Here is a 22726-nt window from a genome sequence, read left to right as displayed (position 1 = left end):
GATGCCTACCTGGCTGGAGTCATCTGAGTCCAGTCTTTTTCTCCCGCCCAGGCGGGGGGTCGGACTTGAAGATCTACAAGGTCCCTTCCGACCCGACTGCTGTGATTCTATGAATAACCTAAGCAAATGGAATTAAAATGACTCTGTGTCGCCAAAACAAGATTGATGTTCCCATTTCTGTTGTTCCTTAGCCTAATTCTGCTATACTTAGTACACTAAAAGCATGAAAGATAATACTTCAGTTTTGCGTTCAGTCACTTTATAGAGCCATAGCTCTAGCTCATTTCAGGTTTCAGCAACTCCCCTGAAACTGATCCAAGATTTTTAAAAGACATAATGTAGGAGCTTATACAAGACAATATACCAGGGGTGGGCAAAATGGCAAAGCTGGCCCATGGCCGGACTCCATTTCCTGGCAGCCCCTGCCCGTACAGCTCCCGGCTGGTCTCCATGGAGACCCTGGGATCACGGGGCCGTGACAGTGCAGGACAGAGCTGCGATGTGCTCCCCGCGTGCCCCTGTCCACGGAACCCAGGCTCCGCCCCGGCCCCACACCATCACAGCCCGGTGATCCCAGAGTCTCCATGGAAACTGGCTGGGAGCCATGCAGCTGCTCCGGGGCTGGGATCTTGAGGCGGTGACAGCATGGGGCTGGGGCAGAGCTGCAGACTGCTCCCTGCGCGCCCACAACTCTTCCCAGCCCTGCTCTCTCATTGCCCCAAGATCCCAGATCTCCCAAGCCCCACCTACCTGTCTCACTCCCAGCCACATGCCCTGCCCACGCAGGTCCCACCCCCAGCGGTGGGTACAGGGCAGATGGGCTAGGGTGCCTGGGCAGTGGGGCAGGGTCCAGAGCCAGAAGTAGCTGCCACTGCAGGGGCTGCTGGGAAATGGAGTTTGCTGTGGGTCAGATCCAGCCCGCAGGCCAGAATTTGCCCATCCCTTCAGTATACTAATGATACAAAAACAGGACCAAGAAACACTGTTACATAGTTTCATAGTTTGTAGGGTTGGAAGGGACCTGAGCAGATCATCAAGTCCGATCCCCTGTCATGGCAGAAAAGAGTACTGGGGTCAAATGACCCCGGCAAGGTGTTCATCTAGCCTCCGAAGAGATGGAGAATTGAAATTTAAGCATACTGTCCACTGGTGGACAAGCAGATCGAATCTTAAATTAGTCAAATGGCACAAATCACGTTAGCTCATCAATAGTTTCAAAGTAAAAACATGTTATTGATGGAGAAGCTTACTATGTCAACCCTTTCCTTTTAAAGAAAAGAGGGAAGAGGAGTGGAAGTAATTTCCTTAACATATGCATTGACTCTTTTTAGAACTGAGTAAGAATGAATTCACTTTATGACTCTAAAAGTTGCTGCTATCTTATTTTATCTACTTAATAAAAAAAAATCTTCCTTCTGCAGATATTATAAAGGTAGCTGAAAAACAGTTTTCCTTCTGACAGGGATTTTCAGGCTGTCTGGGATATGGGATATTTTCATTACACTATAGGGTCTGCTGCAGACCCTAAAACAGTAGCACTCTTCTTAGTTGCTTTCATATACAGAAAGTTGAACATTCTCTTAAAAATCTTATAGACTATAAGGAAAATAGCTAAATATGAGCTCAATTCAGCACTGCATGCTTTGCATTTACTCTGAGCGCCCCCATCCCACCCAAGTGTCATTGCAGAAGTGAGAGGGGACCATTATCAGAAGAATAGCTGCACAAGGAGACCTCTGTGCCCCCTTCATACCATAAGACTAGGCCAGATAATGTGTCACTAGAACTACACAAGTGACATGGAAAAATTGTGGTTGTTGTTCCAGTTCATTGGCTGTAGCAGTCATCAGTAGAGACTCCTGCAGGAGGGGAGTGGGGCTTGAGGCCCCCATAGGGAGGGAGGGGGTTGGGCAGGGCTGGGGCTGGGGTTGCTGCTACCCCAGGCGGTGTGTGGGGCTTGGGGCCCAGGGTCAAAATGCATGGCTGCTGGGCCCAGGCAGGGAGTGGGATGTTTGTTGCAGCTCCTGCTTCTGTGCACCATCCTGGGGACAGCATAGGGGGCATGTGCCCCCCAGATTTGTGCACAGGTCGGGAGCAGGCTGCCTGCTGCAGGCTTGGGGCTCCATATCCTGCTGCTCTCGTTCTGGGACCTCCACATTCCAGCAGGTGGGACCCGACAAGGCACAGCACAACTGGGTGGCGAAGCTCAATGCTGCCACTGCTCGGAGCCTTGCATTGCCATCGTGAAGCGCTCCCTTCCCGCCCAGCAGCAGCAGAGGTGGCAGCTCGGAGGGCACCTCACCATGGTGGCACGGGGCTGTGCCTGGCCCTGTTTTGTTCTGCTACGCCAGGTCGAGCCCACTAAGCCATGGAGGCCCCTGGGGAGAGGCTGCAGGATGGGGAGCTCCAAGTCCTCAGCCTGCACCCTCCCTGTACACAAATCAGAGGAGGGGGCATGTGCCCTCCATGCCCTACCCCAGGAGTACGTGCAGCAGTGAGTAGCTGCGCCTCCTGCCCAAGCCTGCCCCCCCATCCCCGCTCTGCTCCTGCCATGCTGTCCATGGGAGGCCAGGGGCTTGTGGGTGGGGGGACTGAGGGGCACCATCAGGACTGGAGGGCTTTGGGTCAGGATTGAGAAGCAGTAGCATGGGCAGGGCACTGGCATATCAGGGCTGCTCAGTGCCACAAAGCAGTGGGTGGCACAGCCACAGCTGGACCCATGTCCTGGTTAGCAAAGAGAGCAGGAGGAGTTCTGATTTTCCATGATAAAAAGCCCAAAATCAAATGCCAAAATGTATAGGTATTTATAATTTATTTTATTATAGTGATTGTGGCACTGGGAGGCTTCCAAATTGCTTTATAATTGTAAATATATCAATTAAACATTATGTCCAACTGATCTCTATGCATATAGTAGCATTTCATTTTAATCACGGAAAAATGTGGATTTGGGGTTTTTTATTTTAATTGGAGAATTGGCAGGGGGCGGGTGGTGGGCGTTAAATCAGAGAATTTGTGGGTTTTAAACAGAGAAAGCCAAGATCCCTGATTATTATACATTGTGAAATTTTACTCAGGTCAGTCATATTATATGTGAATTATCTTATATACTTGAAAACTAATACATTTTATTTTTTTAACATCCTTTTATAGTGAAGGTATACAGCTATATGCCATAACATGCTGCTGCACCACAAACCTAGTTTTTCTTTGTAATTAATGCCTTCATTTTGTGAATTGATGACAACAGGCATTTTTATGATCACGTTTCAAATGATAATGCGGCAAGTAAAGCATATTAAAAATACGAGCTGGAGAGAGTTCAGAGAAGAGGAACAAAAATGCTAAAATGGTGATGGATGTAGTATCTAAGAGGAAAGGTTACGAGAACTGGACGTGTTTGAACAAAGGATAAGACTGAGGAAAGGGCTGGGTTTTTTGGGGTTTTTTACAAGTATGTAAAGAAATGTCATAGAGCAGACAGGAAACAATCATCGTTATTGGTCAAGAAAGACTGAACAAGGGGTTATGGTCTTAAGCTGCAGGAGGAATATTTCAGGTAAGATAGTATGGACTCCTCTTAAACAACAGGAAGAGGTAAGCCATAAAACAGTCTACAAGGGATGTTGTGTAATCACTGTCATTGGTGCTTTTCAAGCCAAGACTTGGCACTTGTTTATCAAGGATCATATTGGGATAATTAAATTTTTCCTGCTGTTATGAGAAGAAACAAACCAAGTAACCTGCTAGTTTCCTTTCAACCTGGATAATTATATGATTTGGTTCATATGGTATTTGCAAGTAGAATGTACTTAGGACCTAATTTTCAGCTCAGGCTTGACAGAGCTTGTTTGTTTGTCAGCAGTTCTCCCGGCACTGTTGCTATCATTTAGTTCAGGGATGCCAAACTCACCTTGTGCCCTGGGCTGGATCCAGACTAGAGACACTTTGGGGGCCAGCCCTCAACTACGGGACAAGGAAGCTGTATTGGCAGTAGCAGCTCTGACTCCGGAGTGAAGCATATGGCAGCATCTCCAGCTCCAGACTGGAGCACTGGGCCGTGGCAGCAGCTCTGGCTCCAGACCAGAGCGCACAGTGCCAGTTCCAGCTCCAGACTGGAGCGTGCTGCAACAGCATCTCCAGCTCAGACCCAGAGCACACAGAGGCAGCTCCAGATCCACACTGAAGCACTTGGCAGCTGCTCCGGTCCCCGCCACATGCCCCATGTCGGAACTGCCACTGCCGTGTACCCCCTACAACTCCAGCTCCACCATGTGGCACATAGCAGTGCCAGCAGCTAGGGAGGTAGGGCTGCAGCAGTGGCGACCAGCACAGCGGCCAGAGGGAGAGCAGGGTGGTGCCAGTCCTTGTTCATCCTCCTGCCACTGATTGCCATTCTGCATCAGGCCATTCCTCCTGGCCATACCAGTAGTCTGGCAGGCCAAAGAGGGCAGCTCCATGGGCTGGATCCATTTGATACCCCTCATTTAGATGTATGATCATTTTGTTACATCCTCAGTTCAGGATCAGTGATGCCTAACTAATAGCAGTGGCTAAAACTGAACTCACTGTTTTTTGCAGTTTTGAAATAGTAGGTGCAAAAAATACAAAGCCAGGGAGCAGATTTTCAAAATCTAACCTAAGTTTTCTAAAACTGCCCGTTTTAGTTTCGAATATCTACACAATTGCTAGTGATGTTATATCACTGAAGTCATTCAGAGTGGCACATACACAGAGCACTTGTTAATTTGCATATTTAGATCCTTGATTCAGTAAAGGAGTTAAATATCACTTAGCTTGGAGTATTTGATTAATTCCACATACTTAAGCACATACAGAAAGTGCTTTGATGAATCGGACATAAATGTCTCAGTACAGTTTTAGGGGGCCAGACTTCAGATACTTATCTTGAAAATTTGGGACAAACTGTTCAGTGCATACAAATATATCCTCTGAGGTTCACTGAGGTCTACAAGACTCTTTGTGTTGACTCATGTAGCTTTGGTTCAAGTCCTAGATTCATCTTGTGGATATGCCCTAAAGTTTAGGCATGACCTGGTGAGATTATGGGCCCTGGATTGCATTGGCAATTGTCTGAAGATGTTCTTAAGTCCAGATGTGCAAAAATCTGACTTTTCTTGGGAACAGCATCCAAAAAGGAAAAAAATGAAACTGTTGTAGTCATATATGCATCATGGAGAGATAATCATAGTTACAGTTTAAGAAGTAGCTACTATTTTGATCTTCACTCCTTATTCTTCATTTGTTCCTGATTTTGGGTAATGAGGTTAAATAATTATATCTGAAGGAAGTTTGACTATTTTTCTAAAAAAAAGTAGATTGTTTATGCATGTGAAAAATGGTTAAATCATGTTCTCTAACTGGTATATATGTCTTGAATTGTTTAGTTTCCTTTCCCCATCATATAATCTGGTTTTGCTTTGAAACTTTATCTTTGCCATTTTAATGAATAAGTTTTAGAAAATTAGACTTCTTATGTTAGACAGTTGGTAAAATAGAATGATTTCACAAATAATTAAGAAGGGGAGAGGATGTCATTTACAGATAACCCCCAACAAGTTTTACTGAATCCAGTTGAAAAAGTTAGACTAAAACTTGCATTTATGTAGTCAAATATTTTATCAGTAGAATCCCAGTAAAATCATAGAAAATGAGGGTTGGAAGAGACCTCAGGTCCAACCCCCTGCTGAAAGAAGGGCCGTCCCCAGCTAAGTCATCCCAGCCAAGGCTTTGTCTAACTGGGTCTTAAAAACCTCCAAGGATGGAGCTTCCACCACCTCTCTGGGTAACTTGTTCCAGTGCTTTACTACTTTCCTCATGAGAATATTTTTCTGAATATCTAACCTAAACTTTCCTTGCTGCAACTTGAACCCATTTCTCCTTCGTCTGCCACCACTGAGAACAGTCCAGCTCCATCCTCTTTTGAACCCCCTTCAGGTAGGTGAAGGCTGCTGCTAAATCCCCCCTCGGTCTTCTCTTCTGTAGACTAAATAAGCCCATTTCCATCTGCGTCTCCTCAGAAGTCACATGCCCCAGCCTCCTAAACTTTTTTGTTGCCTTCTGCTGGACTCAGTAATATGCAAGGTCTCATTTCCAAGGGTATCCTGGTATATGGGCTAAGGTATGACATATACAGTATGCCAGGGTTGTCCAATTTTTGGCCCTCAAAAGTTTAGCATGTGGCCTGCAGGCTCCTGACATAGCTGCCACTACCTCTCCTTCTGCCACAGCAGCCCTGTTCTTCAGGCTCCCCCACCCTCCTGTGGCTGGTACTTCCTGCCCTGCTCCTGGGGCTCCCAACCACATGGTGTAGTGGGAGGGGATTGAGGTGCTGGTGGGGAAGGAGGCTGGGCCACTCAAGCTGTACACAAGAGGTAGGAGCCATGCTACACACACTGCAGATGGACATGTGGCCAGGATGGAGTGGGGGAGTGCTGCAAATTGGCAGAGGGGAGCCAGGCTGCTTGTGCTGTGAGAGGGTGGGGGCTGGGCTGCCCACACAGCACATGTGACCAGGAGGGGGAGGAGCTAAACAGCATGCATAGCCAAGAGGGAGGGAACTAGGCTACCTGTGCACTGCAGGGAGTTGGGGAGAGGGAGCTGGACTGCCCGCACTGTACATGCCATTTGGGGCATAGTGGGAGAGAGCCCAGAATAGGGCAGCATTCAGCCCCTAAACTAGGCTTACTATATTTCCAGTTCCAAAAAAGAAGCTTGTTAGGGGGGAACACCTCATTCGCAACCCACAGCCCTGCCCCATCCCTGCTGCTGCTCCTCACTACTGACCCACAGTGCCTTACCCCTCTCCAGGCCATTCTAGTGCCCCTCACTCCTGACTTGCAGTCCCCCATCCCTGCTGGTGCCCCTCACTCCCGACCTGCAGCCCCCTGTTTCACCCAGCCCTGCTGGCAGGGGCCCCTAGCTGCACCCATCCTAACCAGGCCAGAGAGCAGTGACTCTGATTTGTGCAGACAGCAACAAAGCTAGTCTGACCCCAGCATGGGCAGGAGGGAAGAAGAGAGGAGGCCTGTGGTACTCCCTGCCCTGGACTGGGGCTCCTGTGCAGTGCCAAGCAGCCTGGCCATGCCCCACCCCGCAGCATCTCCTAGCTGCCCCACCCCCTCCAGTCCAGGCATGAAGCTCCCTGCTGCCCCCAAAGGGCCTCACCCACCATCTTCCCCCACTGGAGGGGCAGGCACTGCCCCCCAACCCTGCCAGAGCCCCAGCACCCGGACAGCTTCCCCCAGTGCTGCCAGGCATCGCCCCCCGCCCCGCATACATCCCTTCCACACCCCCCATCCACACAGTTCCCAAGCCCTGGCCCTCCGAACCCATTCCCCATAGACTTACCAGCATCCAGCTGCTGAAGCTGCTTCTACCACCCTGCCTGGCTGCATGCTGGTCACATGCATGTGTGCACGCACATGTACGCCGTATCCCCTGCCTCCAATAGCCCTCTCCCTGCTCCCATCAGCAGAACAGAGCAAAATCCCCAGCATTGGTTCAGATTTCAAAAAACTGCCTGAGTGGAAATCAGAGAATCTAAAAAGAGCATATGTGCCCAGGAAAACCCAGACATGGTAACTGGTCCCAGACAGTGGCTCTGAGCTGCCCTGAAGTTGAACAGCCCTGCACTATATGATTATAAGTAAGCAACCTTGATGTCTCATTTCTGTTGTTGAATTTATGGCATATATTTTTCCTTTATTACATGGGAATTGGGTGGTGGAAAGCAGTTATTTATTTCAGGAAGTTTTGCTGCACCTCATTCTTTGCTAGACTGATTAAAGAAATGATGACCAACTTGGAGCTTTACCAGTAGGTACTATATTATCTGATATGTACATGGAGTTGTTAACACGTCTTAAATAACTGCCACAATTCATTCTCCCACTAACCTGGTGATTAACCAAACATATGCTTCCTGTTTTATGGTGTCATGAGCAACTTCCTGTGGCAGTTAGATTTACAAAGAGACAAATCTTCCTTTTGATTTTTTCCAAAGTAATGTTTGTTTTCTTAAATGTACTTGTCTTATCACTTTATGCAGAGTTTACTTAATACTAAATGTGTTTAAATTGTATTGAAAAATAACTTGGAAATTTCATCATAATACAGAAGCCTCTTAGACCCCTCTAATTATCTTTTGCCAAATCCACCTTAACTGTGATTAGTATGAAAGGCTGAATGTTTTTGTCAGGAGCTTATAGCTTTGCTTTTGTAGTAGGCTGCATTTTAAGCAGCCATGTGGATTGTGTTGGCCTTTGTAAAATGTAAAATGCTTTGAAGGAAGACTTAAATTAACCAATAAAGAATGTGCAAGAACAAACATTTAATCTTGGGACTATCTGCATTATAGTTAAAGCTCTGGGAAACTGAAGGAGTTGCACTGGAGGATAATCAAAGGCTGCAGCTTTATTACACTGTCTGTTCTGAAAATTAAGGGACCATGTTTTCCCTAGCTTAAGATACTAGGTACTTGTCTGATTAAAGCACTTCAGATGTTACAGTATAAATTTCAATAGCAGGTACAGATATTTTTCATAAAAATTGATAATAGCTCTGAACGCAATTGCCTAATCTTTTATGTTCACAAAAAAGTTTTTGGATCTCTTGCTCAAGGTAGAATAAGCCTCTCTGAAGTCTGCACCATGAAAAATATGTGATGTGACAATTCTGTTTAGATTGCATTAGAGTTCAAAAGAAATTATATTTCTTTGTAATTGCACAGAGACATTTCTTACACGAACAGTAAAATTACAGTTTTGCTGCAACTGCTTTTATCTCACTGGGTGCATCTACACATGCAGTTTCCTGTGGAGTTGACTACTTAGCTCTGCAGTAAAGCATTACTGTCTACACATGCTCCAGTACTAGGGTGCAGTAAATTAATTAACTCTGTCATAAGATAGTACTTTCAAGGCTGTACTATCTTACAGCAGAGTCATTTACTGAACAGAAACAGATTTGTGGCTGGCTGGGGCATGAGGGTGCTAAAGTGCAGGAGCTGCCTGCTGCATGGCTCTGCACTTCGGTACGCTCATACCCCAGCCAGCCCCTCTGCCACCCAATGCCACGACCTGGAGTTTGGGGCTGATCCCTGGAGCATGTTGCCAGCCCATAGCTGCTCTGCACTGACTCAGACTGCTGCTGTCTTGGGCACATATGCAGATGCTGATCCCAGGAGCAACCAACTCCAGCACAAACTGCACCAGAGTTTGTTGCATTGGCTTGACTGAATGTGTAGATGCATCCACTGTAACTTACTTATTAAAGGCATTATTTATTTATTGCAAGATTTACTAATGGTCAGTAAGGAGAACAATATGAAGACTTTTGGTTCTAGTTTTCAACACAGTGGACACATGTACATGTGTGATTAATGTGACTGAATAAACTGGTGCAATTTGAGCCAGAGTAAACAGCCCAACGTCACTGTCTACATGTGCGTTTAAGTGCAGTAATTTACTGCATTGTTGGAAAGTAGTTGTGTCTGAAGGAACTATTATATGCCAGAGTAAAATTAATCTACTGTGCCCTAATTGTGGCTCATGTATAGATGGTGACACTTTACTGAGCAGTAAATTAGTCTACTGTGCAATAAAGCATTAGTATAGATGTGCCCAGTCTGAGCAAAAAAACCCCCCGAAGTCTTATAAATTTGAATAAAAAACAGATTATGCTTTAGCATTTAAATATTTGAAACTAAACTAAAACATTCTGGATTCCCCTTCTGATCCCTTTCTAATCTGATCTTTTTGCTCTCATTTAGGTTTCCTTTTCAAACTCATCCTGGCAAATGTATGTCACATGTCTGTTTTATATCCACATGCTCTCCAACAGGGTTGAATCTACAATAGATTGTTTCTACAGGGATTTTTGTGGTTGCGTGTTGTATTAGGTTATTTCTTCTAACTGTACCAAGACAATTCTTAGTACTAGATATCTTGTGAGAATCAGTGATACTGACTGATAACATTTCTTCCCCTCTTATCATTGCACACCATCTTTGTATTTCTTACCATGTCATTTTGAGTTCTTATAATTTGTTTCGCTTTTTCACCGAAGATAGGTGAGTGCCTTCAAAATCTGATCGTAAATAATGTTCAGAGCAATATATTCTCTCTAAAGTCCCCGCTACCATAGTCATATTCGTCACTTGTAAACAACATGTAAGAACCACATTCTTTTTGTAAGGTTTCTATTGCTAGGAAAGCTAGGGAACATTATAGGACAATCTTAATCCATCAAGGGATTTTAAAATCTTGTTTTCATCTAATGGAAAACAATTAGTAGCAGTTAGCAATTGCTTATGGATTAACTGCAACCCAGGTCAACAACTGATGGATCATCAACATACAAGATTGCCAAAGAAGGGGCCATACCAAAAATACCTGCTGAAGATCTGAAAGTACACATGCTCATGGCTTTTGCAAAGCAAATTTGGTTAAATAATGTTATAAAAGTATTACTTCCTGGTCTGAAAGTATTGGTCATTTTATTTTAATTGTCTTTGAACAAATGCCATAATAAAGCCCTAATATTAGGCACACGTTATACTTTTGTTTTAGTATTATACATTAGCTCCACATCAACTGCAGTTTGCAGTTATTAAATTTTAGATTGCCTTGCCTTCAAAGATGCACCTTAGGTGCAGTATTAAGCATGTTTGGGTGCGTCTACACATTCATTATGTGCTTTTGCAACTGCGCATTAAATTTAGCACCCCTAAAGTGGAGTAGCAAAAGCATGCACTTTTTTAGTGATGCTTAATGTGCAGTAGCCTAATTTTATTGCACATTAGCATATTAGCACTGTTTTTGCCATGACACAGTAATGCACAGTTAAATGGGCTACCACACATTAAAGTGCACATGTAGGGACACCCTTGCATTCTTAGCATGATAAATCTACCACCAGTTTTGCATGTATTAATGGAAAAATGTAACAGGATCTCAGATCTTTTTCAGGAAACCAGTAAGTACGGGGAGCCTTCTTTGAAAGACCTCCACCCTCTCTAGACACATAGACAAATACGTCTGGAAAGAACCTTAATGTCAGTTCGTCCCTCCTTCTGCCCTGAAAGAATCATCTCTGTTTAAACCATCCCAAACAATTAAAACATTTAATGTCTTTGTTTAAATATTAGTTATAACAAAAGGTGTTGAAATAATTATAACAAAAGGTGTTAAAGCAGTGTAAAACAGGATTATCAAACTCATTGGGAGGACAACACGGGGAAGGACTGTGCCTCCTTTCAGAACCAAAGTGATCCATAATACCTGGTGGATCAAGTATTCTGAGTAGAAGCAAGCTATAGCCCACTCCTGGAATGAACTGAGAAATTTTCTGCTCCTGGGGCCTTTACCTGCAGTGTGAGCTAGAACATTGTTTTTTATCCATATGCTCATTCTGTAGCTACTGGTGTTTTAAAAGTGCCTTGGGTCTACCATCATCCTAGTACATCTGGTACGACTTTTCCTCATGAATGACTCTTAAATTCTCCAGGAAAGGAGCTGCAACAAAAATAAATCCTATGCATCTTTTTGGCATGCGAGCACATGAAGTCTATTGTTAAGCTAAGGCCTTTGATGTCAATGGCAGATTAAATTCCTGTGTAGGCCTCATACATTCCAAGGAAAGTCTACTGTTTTCCTGTTCTTGTAGTTCTGTGTCGTTGCTCTGATAACATAAACCTTGGGCTGGATTAATCTTTTGTGTATTATGATGCCAAAGATTTTTCCCAAGGTTTGCTGTGAATGTTCCATTTTCTCATTTATTTTACTTTTTATTTATCATTTGGAAATGTAGATTTGTATAGATGGCTTTAAGTTTTAGCTCTTAATGCTCTTTTAAGAAATTGCCTTGAAATATCAAACACACATGAATGCATTGGAATATCTCACTCATTAAAACACGAGTGCAGCACTGTCTTGGCAATAGATGACTTCTGTTCTGCTGCATATATCCTGTACAAAAAATAAAGGGTTTTTTTTTTCATTTTTTTGTATATAAATGACTGATTTGAAGTTCAGAAAGAATAGGAATTTTTATATGCACTCAGCAGGCCAGACCTTGCAACTGAATCTTGCATTTGAGCTATTGCACCCACATAGAGTCCAGAAAGCAGTGGGGCTGTTTGGGGGCTCTGACAATGCTCTGATTCAGTGGTTCTCAACTGTTTGAGTCAAAGCATCCTCCACAACTTTTGAATTTGGCGACACCCTGGTTGAGATTCACTGTTGTGTTGCCTCAGTGTCTCTCAACCTGGATGCTGCCACTACCACCAATTAAAAGTGCCTGCTGTGTCTCATGAAAAACCAGACCAGAAAGGGCTGCAGCACACACATGCATGCCTGCCTACTTTAGGTTTATCTGATAAGCAGGTAAGTATACCCTTCATGCCACTGCCTTTCCCAGTGCAGCTACATGCACTCCTCCTGGAAGCAGGCGTGCAGGACAGTTCCTCCTAGTGACAGCAGGGATGTGGCAGCTTTGAGATAGATGCTTCTATTGCTGGTGTCACAACCACATGGAGTTGTCCCCCATGCCTTCTGTTTCTGGGAGGTGTGTCTTGGACTGGATCAGGAGGGGCTGTGGCAGGCGTTTGTGCTCTTGCCTGCAGTAGGGTTATTAGATAAACCCAGTGGAGGCAGGAGTGCCAATTTCCATCACAACTTCTCTGGTTTGGCTGCACTTCCGGTAATATACCTGCTAGAAACCAAGGTGCACAGGAAAGTTTCATCTGGCTGTAGCCATGGTGGCATCACCAGTGATTTGGCACCCCTGACAGGTTGTCACAGATTCCTGTTTGAGAACCACTGATCTATGCAGATCCACTTTGAAAATCTGTCCCCACTTAATAGATTCTTCAACTGCCTAATCCTTTAACAAAATAAGGCATTTTACAAGTAAGAAGATACAGACCATGTCATAAACTATGAAAATCTATTTCCTAGTGTCATGGATAAGGTATTTTGGTGAGTTAGAAAAAATACCAAATCACACTTTTCTTATAACAGACTCATTTCTGAGAGCTCAGTTTGAACCTGTTGGCTTGTGGCTCTCAAGATCCATCAGGGAATATTAGCACTTGTCTTTTGTCATTTAAAAAAAAATTGTAAATTAATATTCAAAGTTGTCTGTCATCTTCCAAGAAAATGAAATGTAATTAAAAAGAAAGTTCTGCAGCTCTGTAGTGTCTCTGTACCCTCCTGTCTCAAGATGGTGTGAGAGGCAGACAATTGTAATAACTTGCTACTACTCTGTTCTAGTTTAATTTGATCTTGTTCCTCAATTTTGACAGATTGTTTTTTAGTTTTCCCATCTGTTCCATTAAAGTCTCAAGTGATTGACTCCTAGGAAAAATAATGTCTAATAGCTGATTCATTTTAATGAGTTGATGCAAGTTATTAAAATGTGATGCACTAAAAAAATCCAAGTAAAAAAGAGCTTGTGCTTCACTAAGAGGCATAAGGCAATCTTGAAGGCAAGTGTATTGTTCAAGGAGTCTCTGCAGTCCCCTCGAACTTTAGATGGCTGCCTCAGCTTTTCAGATGACTTTCACAGTCTTGTAGCCATGACTCAAAAGAAAGGAAGCTCATTAGAACAGCAGTCAAATAACATTATTCTCACAGGGACAAAATAGTCATAAATCAGAGAAACTTAAAGCAGTAAAACAGGACGGCTCTGGAACCTATAAGAACAGTGCCCAAAACTTGAGAGAACTAAAAATCCTTTACAGCTTCAGACTTAACATCTGCTCCTCCATTAGTACACATTGGGCACTTCTGTGCCTGCTATTCATTCACATTAATAAAATACTGTGCAGTAAGCTTTCCCTGGGAGCGTGGGCGACTGATGCCTCCTAGATCTGTAGGGAGGATGGGTCCCCCAGCGGCCGATCGCCAATCACTGACCCCAGAAGCGCTGGTGGCAAACCAGAAGTGCTGCCATCAAAACCAGAAGTGCTGCTGGCACTTCTTGGGCAGGGGGGAGGCAGAGGGGGCACTGGCTGGCACTCCCCAGGTGATGAGGTCCAATTTCGGGGGGGGGCCATGCCCCCCCATGCCGCCCTACACGACACCTATGCCCAGGAGCACTGTCTATATGTTCTCCCTGTTGGGAGTAGCCCAGTACAGGGCTTCTCCTGCCCTGCTCTGCCCCCTTGCAGCGGCCAGGGGGGGCTCCCGGCTCCCCTTGGTGCTCACCTGGAGCCTGGTAAGGGGCGTAGGGCCAGTCCCAATGCCCACAGGTCCAGGACAGCTCTGCTGGTTTCATCAGCATCTGACTCCTGGCCCCATGCACATTGGGAAGGGACCTGATGTGCACAAGGCCAGAAGACAGCTGCCCCTGAAGTGGGCAGAGCGTTCCTGGCCCCATGCCCATCAGGTGTGGGGTATGGGGTAGATGCTGGCAAGACTCCAGGTTGAGGAGCACAGGGCTTGCTGCCAGCTGCCCTACTTGGGTTCCCAGTCCCTGCCTGCCCTCCGGAGCAGCTCTGCATGGCATGGAGGAGTCTTAGCCCCTGCTAACCCCCCAGAGCTGCCAGCTCCACACCGGAACAGGGAGCAGATTGCTCCCCAGTCCCAGCACTTATTGGCTCCTGGTTTATGGGAGAAGTCAGAAGCTGAACAGAACCAGAGATGGAGAGCTCCTTGTCACCTGTGGCCCCTGCTGCTTAGGCTGATCACAAACAAATTTGTTCCTGGTCAGTGTCTACATGAGCGCTACTGCACAGTAACTACTACACAGGTAATCTAGTACCTGTATTCACAGGTACTAGCTAACTGCATAGTAGACTAATTTACTGAGCACTAGCTGCTACACACAGTTACATGGTAACAACTTACTGTGCAATTTAGTCCACTGTCCAGTAAAGCATCTCATGTAGATGTCCTCATTATTAGCAAATACCCTAATATTGGACTACAGAATCTCTATATATGTAATTAAAAATTAGTATTCATTCAATACAAAATAACCCCAAAATTTCTCACTCTAAAACCTCCTGCAGACGACATCTCCTGGGACATGAGCCATAAATATCCAGTAGAGGCCTTTGGGTGTAGCAGCCATAAATGCAAAATGTTAACATCTGGACTTCCTACTCTTGATCAGTCCTTATGCACTGCTACAATAAGCATGGTGGGTGTTTTTCATAAACATAAAATGGCTCCAGACCCTTGTCAGCACCCTGTGAAAAACTGTGATTAAGTCAAGTCATAAGCATGAATATCTGCCATATCTCTCATTCAAATAACGCTGAAAGTTTGACTGCAGCTTGTAAATATGGCATTGTCAATATATCTTACTGTTTTGAAAACCTGTACAACTTATATATAATAATAAATGAACTCACCAATAGCATAATGAAACTAGGCAAAACAAAACAGGTAGGATGTTAGGGTAATAAGCATGGGCACCATCTTAAAAACAGTATCTTAACATCTAAAACTGCTTTTAATTTGAGTTTGTACGTAAGCTGATTTTAAGATGTGGTACCTATTTTAAAGCCTTCTCTCATCAGAGGATCACAAACAGGAGGGTCTCTGTGCCCATGCAAGCCCCTTAACTTCAGTGGTCTTTCTTCCAAGTGCTGGGATGTGATTCCAATGTGTCTCCCCTGATATCAGAGATTATTCAATGCTTTTAGAAGAAGCTTTTCCTCTTGTTATGTTTTAATAACCAAATTCTAAGTCTTTTATTTGCTGAAAAAACTACTTCTGTTCAGGTAAGTTCACTTCTGGGGTGTGCCAAAACACCTGAGCCAAAAGCCAGTGCAATCAGTTGAGTTCGGCTTGGCCCCTTTTTTTGCAAAGCAGCTTTAATAATACACCGCATGTACATTTATATAGTGAAAATTCATGAGATGTAAAAGTAATAATGGTGTACTTATCCTACCTAGTGCATTGATCTGTGCTTTTCCCCTCTCCCTTAGCGTGTCAATCCTGATCTTTAACACTTCCCGGCAGTGCTTTGTTGTGGTGAAGCAGTTCCGCCCAGGTAATCCTCCTCTTTTTCTTTTTTTCTTTTTTTTTAAATCTTTACTTTTCTGTCAAATGAAACAAACTATTAAGGATTTAGTCATTAAAAGTTGTTGGGTCTATCAATACTTGTGATAAAATCATTGTTCCATATCTACTCCATTTTATTTTGGCCCCACTATTCAGTAGATCAGCATTCCTAAGCACAAGAATTGTGTTTCCAGATGAAACCAGTGATTCAGCTAGCCCAGTATTCTGCCCTTAGCTTTAGCCATGGCCAAGCATCTCAGAGGTTGGGGGGGCTAGCAAATATCCCTATACCAAGCAATTACAGAATAATTTGCCTATATGGGAAGTTTCTTCCTGACCTCTTGTGATTATCAGACCACTTATGCCTGGCAACATGAGGTTTTACAATCCTGATTTTTAAAAATCTTATATAGAGCAAGGCTGTATATACTTGGAAATTGAAAGCAAGAATTACACTTAGGGAATATTGATACAAGTTGCATAAATATGTGGGAAGGTTTGTTTTATTCTATGACAAAGTAATAGTGGATTATTGGCTTTCTTCATTACAAAATGTATATTTCTAGTCTAAGAGGCAATCTATTTAAATTAATGTCAACCTTTTTGTATCAGTTGTTATAACTACTGGCAATATTTACTTTTTTGGAGGTTAAAAATAAAATGTATAACTCTGAGCATATTTATTCATTTATTTATTTATTTTTAAGATGTCTAAAAGACTTTTTACTCTCTGTTGCTAAGAGACTGTTTCAAGACCATTTCACTAGAAACTTTCTGGTGCAGCGTCTTACCATCCTCACTTGCTGATGGTGATTGACAGGCTGTTCAGTGTAAGGCAGCCCTATTACAATTTCGAGCTCATTCAGCACACTCCTGCCAATTCTAAGAAACAGAGTTTATTTATATGCGTATTTAAAATCCTATGTCTTTTATTTGCCAACCAAATACAAACTGCTTGTACGGCTGTTGCTCTCGTTGAGACGTTCATAGGCAGCTCTAGCTGCAAACATCCTTGTATGTCACCTTTTTTTTCAAATGACAGAGTATGAAATTTACTCATGAGCTGAGGGCATAAAGTTCAGTTCTCCATATGAGCCTTTTAATATGCAAGGCAGAGATGGACACATTTTATCTTTGAATCAGGAGCAACACACGATAAAATTAGTTTTGCCATTATGAATGTCAGAGATGTGGGGTTGGTTTTTTTCAGAATACATTTATTATATCAAGAGAAGAACAATAAGCCAAGTCAATATAAAAATAGGCTGTCCCTAGTCAAATAAAGCAGAGAAAACTAAATAAGTTGAATTCGATACATTATCTAGCCAAGCAGAGACCACAGCTATGCGGCACCCCGGGAGGGTCAGTTTCTGCTCAGTGTAGGGATCCCAAAAAGCCTGTTTGTTTTGGTGCTATAATCTCAGAGACTGGAGAGGGTCCTGAATGTGGTCAGGAAGTTGAGTGAATGATCAGTCAAACAGTCAATGACAGCTACTGTCCACTGCCACGCCATCCAGAGTATTTATTCTGTTCGGATCCATTGCCCCTTGCCTGGTGGCACAGAGCAATGCATAAATTAAGGGCTGAGAATCTCTGCATTCCCTTGTCAGACTGCCGACGGAAAGGGGATACAGCACATCACATTTAATTACTAAGTGTGTCCATTGTGCGTGTGGCCTGACAGATGAACTAGCCCCCTCTCAGATGGACCAGCAAGTCCAGCCAGTTGACCCTTCTGGTAAAACAAAGAGCAGAAAGACTCCTGCAGTCATGTCCGGGATGGCTCTCTGAAGACGTCTCCATGGGGTAAAGTCAAGGCGTTGTTTGTTTCGGTAGGCGACTGACCACGCCTTTCCAAATTTAATTAAATAGGGAAGACTCACATTAGTACCACTAGACATATGCCATAGGATTTTCCAGTGAAGTGTAACAGCCTTTCAGTGGGTTGTTTGTTGTTCCAGTGACTCAAAATAAATAGCACCAAAGACTTGACATACAAGCCATGTTCTGCTTCACAAGGTGCCCAGAGAATTGGTGCAAACATGAGAAATGGAAAGCTTAAACAGCAAAACTAGTTTCTTTCCCAGTCTGCTAAATTCCAGGAGTCTCTCCAAATCGGTATTGCTGTCTCCCTTTCGTCTGCTTTGGAGACTAAACAAGCCTCTTGGTTTCAGTCACCTCGGAGAGCTTGTTTTGGGTACTAATATCACCTGTTCAGCTGTCTTGCCTTTGCCTCAGCTGTGCAGGAAGGAAGTTATTCAGGAGTTTCCATGCTGAAAGTTCAGAAAACGTGATTAAATCCTGGATTGTTAATCATGATACGTTGTGAACACTCCATATTGTTGGAGCACTATGGCTGTATCAGGGCTGCTGCTCCGGGCCTGTGTGCATCTCAGCATTATCTTCAATATTTGTTCTAATTTAATAAATGAAGTGTCTGCTTCTGTTCTAAATGTATTGTCCACCAATACCCAAAAGACTTATTTTCACACCACAATGGCATTAAACAGCTGCCCAATAAATCCTTGTGACTAGTCTCATGCCATTCCTAAAAGTTGCAAAAGCAGTAATCAGTGCCTAGTGTCCAAATGGCAGGTCAGACTGGAAAATTTTGGCTTAACCTGTGAAAAGCATTAGGGCCTCAGAAGAATGTCTCTTATACATGTTTCTGACCCACCTTACACATGCCAGCTAGGTTGGACCCCTCACAACATGCCTTTTAGATGCTTTCTTTTTAAGAAGAGGAGAAGGAGTTTCTGGTCCTGTTGGTTGCCCACTTATTATAATATACCCTCGTAGTTAGAGCCCTCACCCAGGAAGTGGGAGACCCATATTCAGTACCATCAATACCCTGATGGGGTTCAAACCCACATCTTCCAACTCCCAGGAGAGTGCCGTAACCTGTAGGCTACTTTAGCACTCTCTAGCCCTCCTTTTGAAGGTGTGCTAGAAGCAGAGTGTGCAAAAATATTATTAGATACAGTGGCAGACTTTTTGTTTGGTATTTTGTAAATTTGTAATAGTGTTTTTCCCTAATATCAAAATGTATTAAAATAAGGGAGTGAAGACGAGAAACTACAAATAAAGGACAAATGGAAATGACATCTGTCAAAGTTAGAATGGCTTTAAATTTTTAATAGTGCTACTCTGTGTCTTAGCTCCCAGTCTTGTGAGCTTTAACCAGGCAAAACCATCGTTGACATCAATGGGACTTTTGACATAAAGACTGTAGAATCTGGCCCTTAGCATTTCCTTTAGGAGTGTATTACACTGACAGCTGTTTCTAGATTAATGCAAAAGGTCCTTTGCAAATTCCACTCAAGGATCTGTGCAAGGAACTATATGTTCAAAAGAGGATTTTTCAAACAAACATACATGCTTTTCATAACCCTCTCCAAATAACAGCTGAGTTGACAGGCTGAAAGACTCATCATTGTACACTTGGTACATAATGTACAACCCAACTTCCCAGCAAAGATAAATGCGTAGTGGAAAATAAATCCAGATATTGGACAACAAATGGAAGTTGTTTTGAGCAGTAGATCTCTGGGTTGACCCAGCTATGCTTACTTTTAGCAATATGTATATGGTTTCCAAATCAATGTATGTAGAAACAATGTTCAGAAAGCCATTTTGCAGTAATGAAATTAAAAATTCAAGGCTATTTCAGTTTTACCAAGTAGTGTAATTGTTTTTCCCATTACTGCCTTCCCATTGCTACTACCTAAATGCAGTTTCAGATCTAAACATTATCTAGTATGCGTGTACCTTCATGGGCACACATTTTCCAAAAAGTGTTAAAAGTCACATGCACCAGTTGCTTATGGGGTTAGTTACTATGGCCCATCACTTTTTTGTTCAACTAAGAGAATTAATGCATTCAAAAGCAAGTTATATTATGCAGAAAATTCTGTCAGTGTGATTTGTGTGCAAACATCAATGGAAGCACCTTTTTAAATGTGTTCATCTATGAGTTATGGTACCTATTGCTGCCCTTGTTCCATTTTGCATGGCCAAATTATTTTTGAAAGGTACCATTTGAAGAGAAAAAAGAAGGCTTTTCCAGATCCATTTATACTTCTTTTTCTTCTATGTTCTTTAGCTGTTTACATGTGTGAAATGGAAAGACACCAACCTCAAGACTTTCAACATAAAGACCAGGAGTGCTGGTACCCTGTAGCGAATCCCATACCTGCTGCATCAGGAGTAACCTATGAGCTTTGTGCTGGCATAGTAGACAAACCAGAACTGTCTTTGGAGGAAATAGCTTGTAAAGAAGTCCTGGAGGAGTGTGGCTATGATGTTCCCATTGCAAACCTGAAGAGAATCACTTCATACAGGTAAATAGCAGCCAAGATGGTGTTTTGTAGTTTATCATTTTTATAGGACAACTTTTGAAATTTCTTAAGTAGATTGATTTTCCTGGTTTAATTAATGACTTGGAAAAAAACAAAAGTCATTCACAAGGGTATGAAAGGTATAAATGCCAATGAAAGAGATAAGGTATTGTAAACTGGTATTAATGGGGTAATATTTGGACTTGGAGCTATCAGACTAGTGAGCTCTATTCTCTAATCTAATAGAGTCCCAATGGAATTGGTGGAAACAACGTTGTTGGGGGTGTTTAGGATGAGAGATGATAAAGTGGTAGGAATCCTAAGAAATAATTCTGCTGATTGATGCTTAGGAGGAAAAACCAACTGACCTCCTGCATTTGGCCTTTTCCATATCTAATTTCTATTATTCTGATTGATAATAGGAGTTGAACAGTCTGGGTTCTAATTTTGTAGCAAGAAGGTTTGTACCACTGTTTTTGCAGGATCGGGGCCCTCATTGAGGTTTTTATGAAATCCGTGTTGGGAATTCTTGCTATCTCAGTAACGAAGATTTTTACATTCAATCTTTAGCACCACTTAAAAAACAATATGGCAATAAGAGGAGAATACACTTATGCTTATTGGAATGAAAAACCTCACAAATTAAATAATTTCAGATGGAAATGTGCTTCTGGATTTATTGTCATTATATCTCCCACACAGGCTGTAGCACCATTTAAGGCATCTGTTACCATTATTCAAAATATAATATATGTACAAATTTACCAAGAAGGCTGCAGAGTTTAAGGGGGGGGGTGTTTTTTTTCTTTACTTTCTTCATTTTTGTTTGACAACTCTATTGAACTCAGCCCTGTCATTGGTTTTTAATTTGGGAATTGAATACAAATCCACAGCTGTCAATCCTGGCAAATGCTATTTCCTGCTGGATTAACAAGCAGTACTTCTGTTGAGGTGGGGGTGGTAAATCATAGGAGTTGTCTCTTGCAGTTCCTTGAAGATGGATTAGGGGTTTTCTCTACAGAAGAAAAAGAAAAAAGCCCTTTCTAGAATTCTGAACAAAAGTTGTTCAGAGCATTTAGTGTTTGTGTGATGCTGAGAGGCTGCAGCCCCACAGATATAAAAATGGTTACATTATTTCTGGTATAAACTCCAACTGGCTTGACATTCATGATTCATACCTGATTGAAACATACATAATCTGATGACAGACTTATTTTAATAGTAGAGAATATTTATTCATTGAGTTGCCTAAAAATTTATTCATTTTTCCTTGCCGCGTGACTCCCAAATCAAGATCAAGGGTTAACCCTTGCCTAATGACCCCATTGAACTAAGCACATCCATTAAGGCACCCCAGCTTCTGTAGCCAGTGGCACAGAAGGGAGTGACATGGCTAGTATCACGTCTGGTTACCTTTGACTCCCCAGCCCAAGTGACCATGGGTCTATATAAATTTGGGTCAACTGGGAGGAGCCCTTGGCATGAATTCAGAGCAGGGCTTGAACTCACTCCTCTGAAGTCACTTGGTCACTGCGCTCCTGACTTCCAAATAAAAGATGTCAAATTCAGCTTTTATGATGTGACTTTACAGAAGATGATTGATCTTTAAGTCCTGATCCTGCAGTTTAATGCATGCAGGCACAGTTTTCTGCCTGTGCAGAACTTCCCTGAGGTAGTCAGGCTCCAGACAAGTGGAGTGACTCCTCTCCATGGATCAAGTGTAGATTCAAGGCCTTAACAGTGAGATGTTGCTGTATTTCTCTTTTATTTTGAATTGGCTCGTGGTAGTTTGTTGTTTTAAAGGAAATACCAGCTTATTTATGTGGCCTGTCACTGGATTCTTTATAATGCGGCCTCTGTGTGGAAAAGGAGGATTTGATTCCAAATCCTGTGATCTTGCTCCCTTGCTAGGAGCACATTCAGCTCCTTGTTGAGAGAAGGGTAGTTGCATCACTCATGACTGTCCTGTTTGTTCTCCCTCATGCCAAATGATGATGACCCAGCAGGGCCATGCAGCTGCACATGCTGTCAAGGCAGGAAATAGAGGTGGGCTCTAGCTTCTGTCGGGGTTATCGAGGTCTGTTCAAGGAGCGAAGGGGCAATACCAAGCTCGGAGTGCCTAAAGGAGGATAGTTGGAGAAGCGCTGAGATCCCAGATGGGAGGGGAGCCAGGTATCCAAGGAGTGTGGTAGCTCCTTAAGGAGACGATCCTCCAAGCCCAAAGGAAGGTAATTCCAACGAGGATCAAAGGGAGCAGGAGAGCACACAAGCCTCCATGGCTCACCAAAAGCATCCGGGAATGTCTCCTTGCTAAAAAGGAGGCTTACACCCAATGGAAAGAAGCGGTCATCA

At 43.2% G+C, this 22726-nt stretch overlaps 1 protein-coding gene across 1 annotated transcript in view; it reads left to right on the top strand.

Annotated features, from left to right (window-relative positions):
* NUDT14 (nudix hydrolase 14) overlaps positions 1-22726 on the top strand; it is a 50153-nt gene that overhangs the window by 10035 nt on the left and 17392 nt on the right. The window contains exons 3-4 of the mRNA XM_019550817.1: positions 15962-16026; positions 20140-20377. Coding sequence (XP_019406362.1) covers positions 15962-16026; positions 20140-20377 — 303 coding nt within the window. The remainder of the gene's footprint in view (positions 1-15961; positions 16027-20139; positions 20378-22726) is intronic.

This window comes from Crocodylus porosus, unplaced genomic scaffold, assembly GCF_001723895.1.
Source record: "Crocodylus porosus isolate Cpor-Errol unplaced genomic scaffold, CroPor_comp1, whole genome shotgun sequence".
NCBI classification, from domain to species: domain Eukaryota; kingdom Metazoa; phylum Chordata; order Crocodylia; family Crocodylidae; genus Crocodylus; species Crocodylus porosus.
The sequence above is the reverse complement of the archived record's forward strand: the minus strand, read 5'-3'. Positions and strand labels throughout refer to the sequence as shown.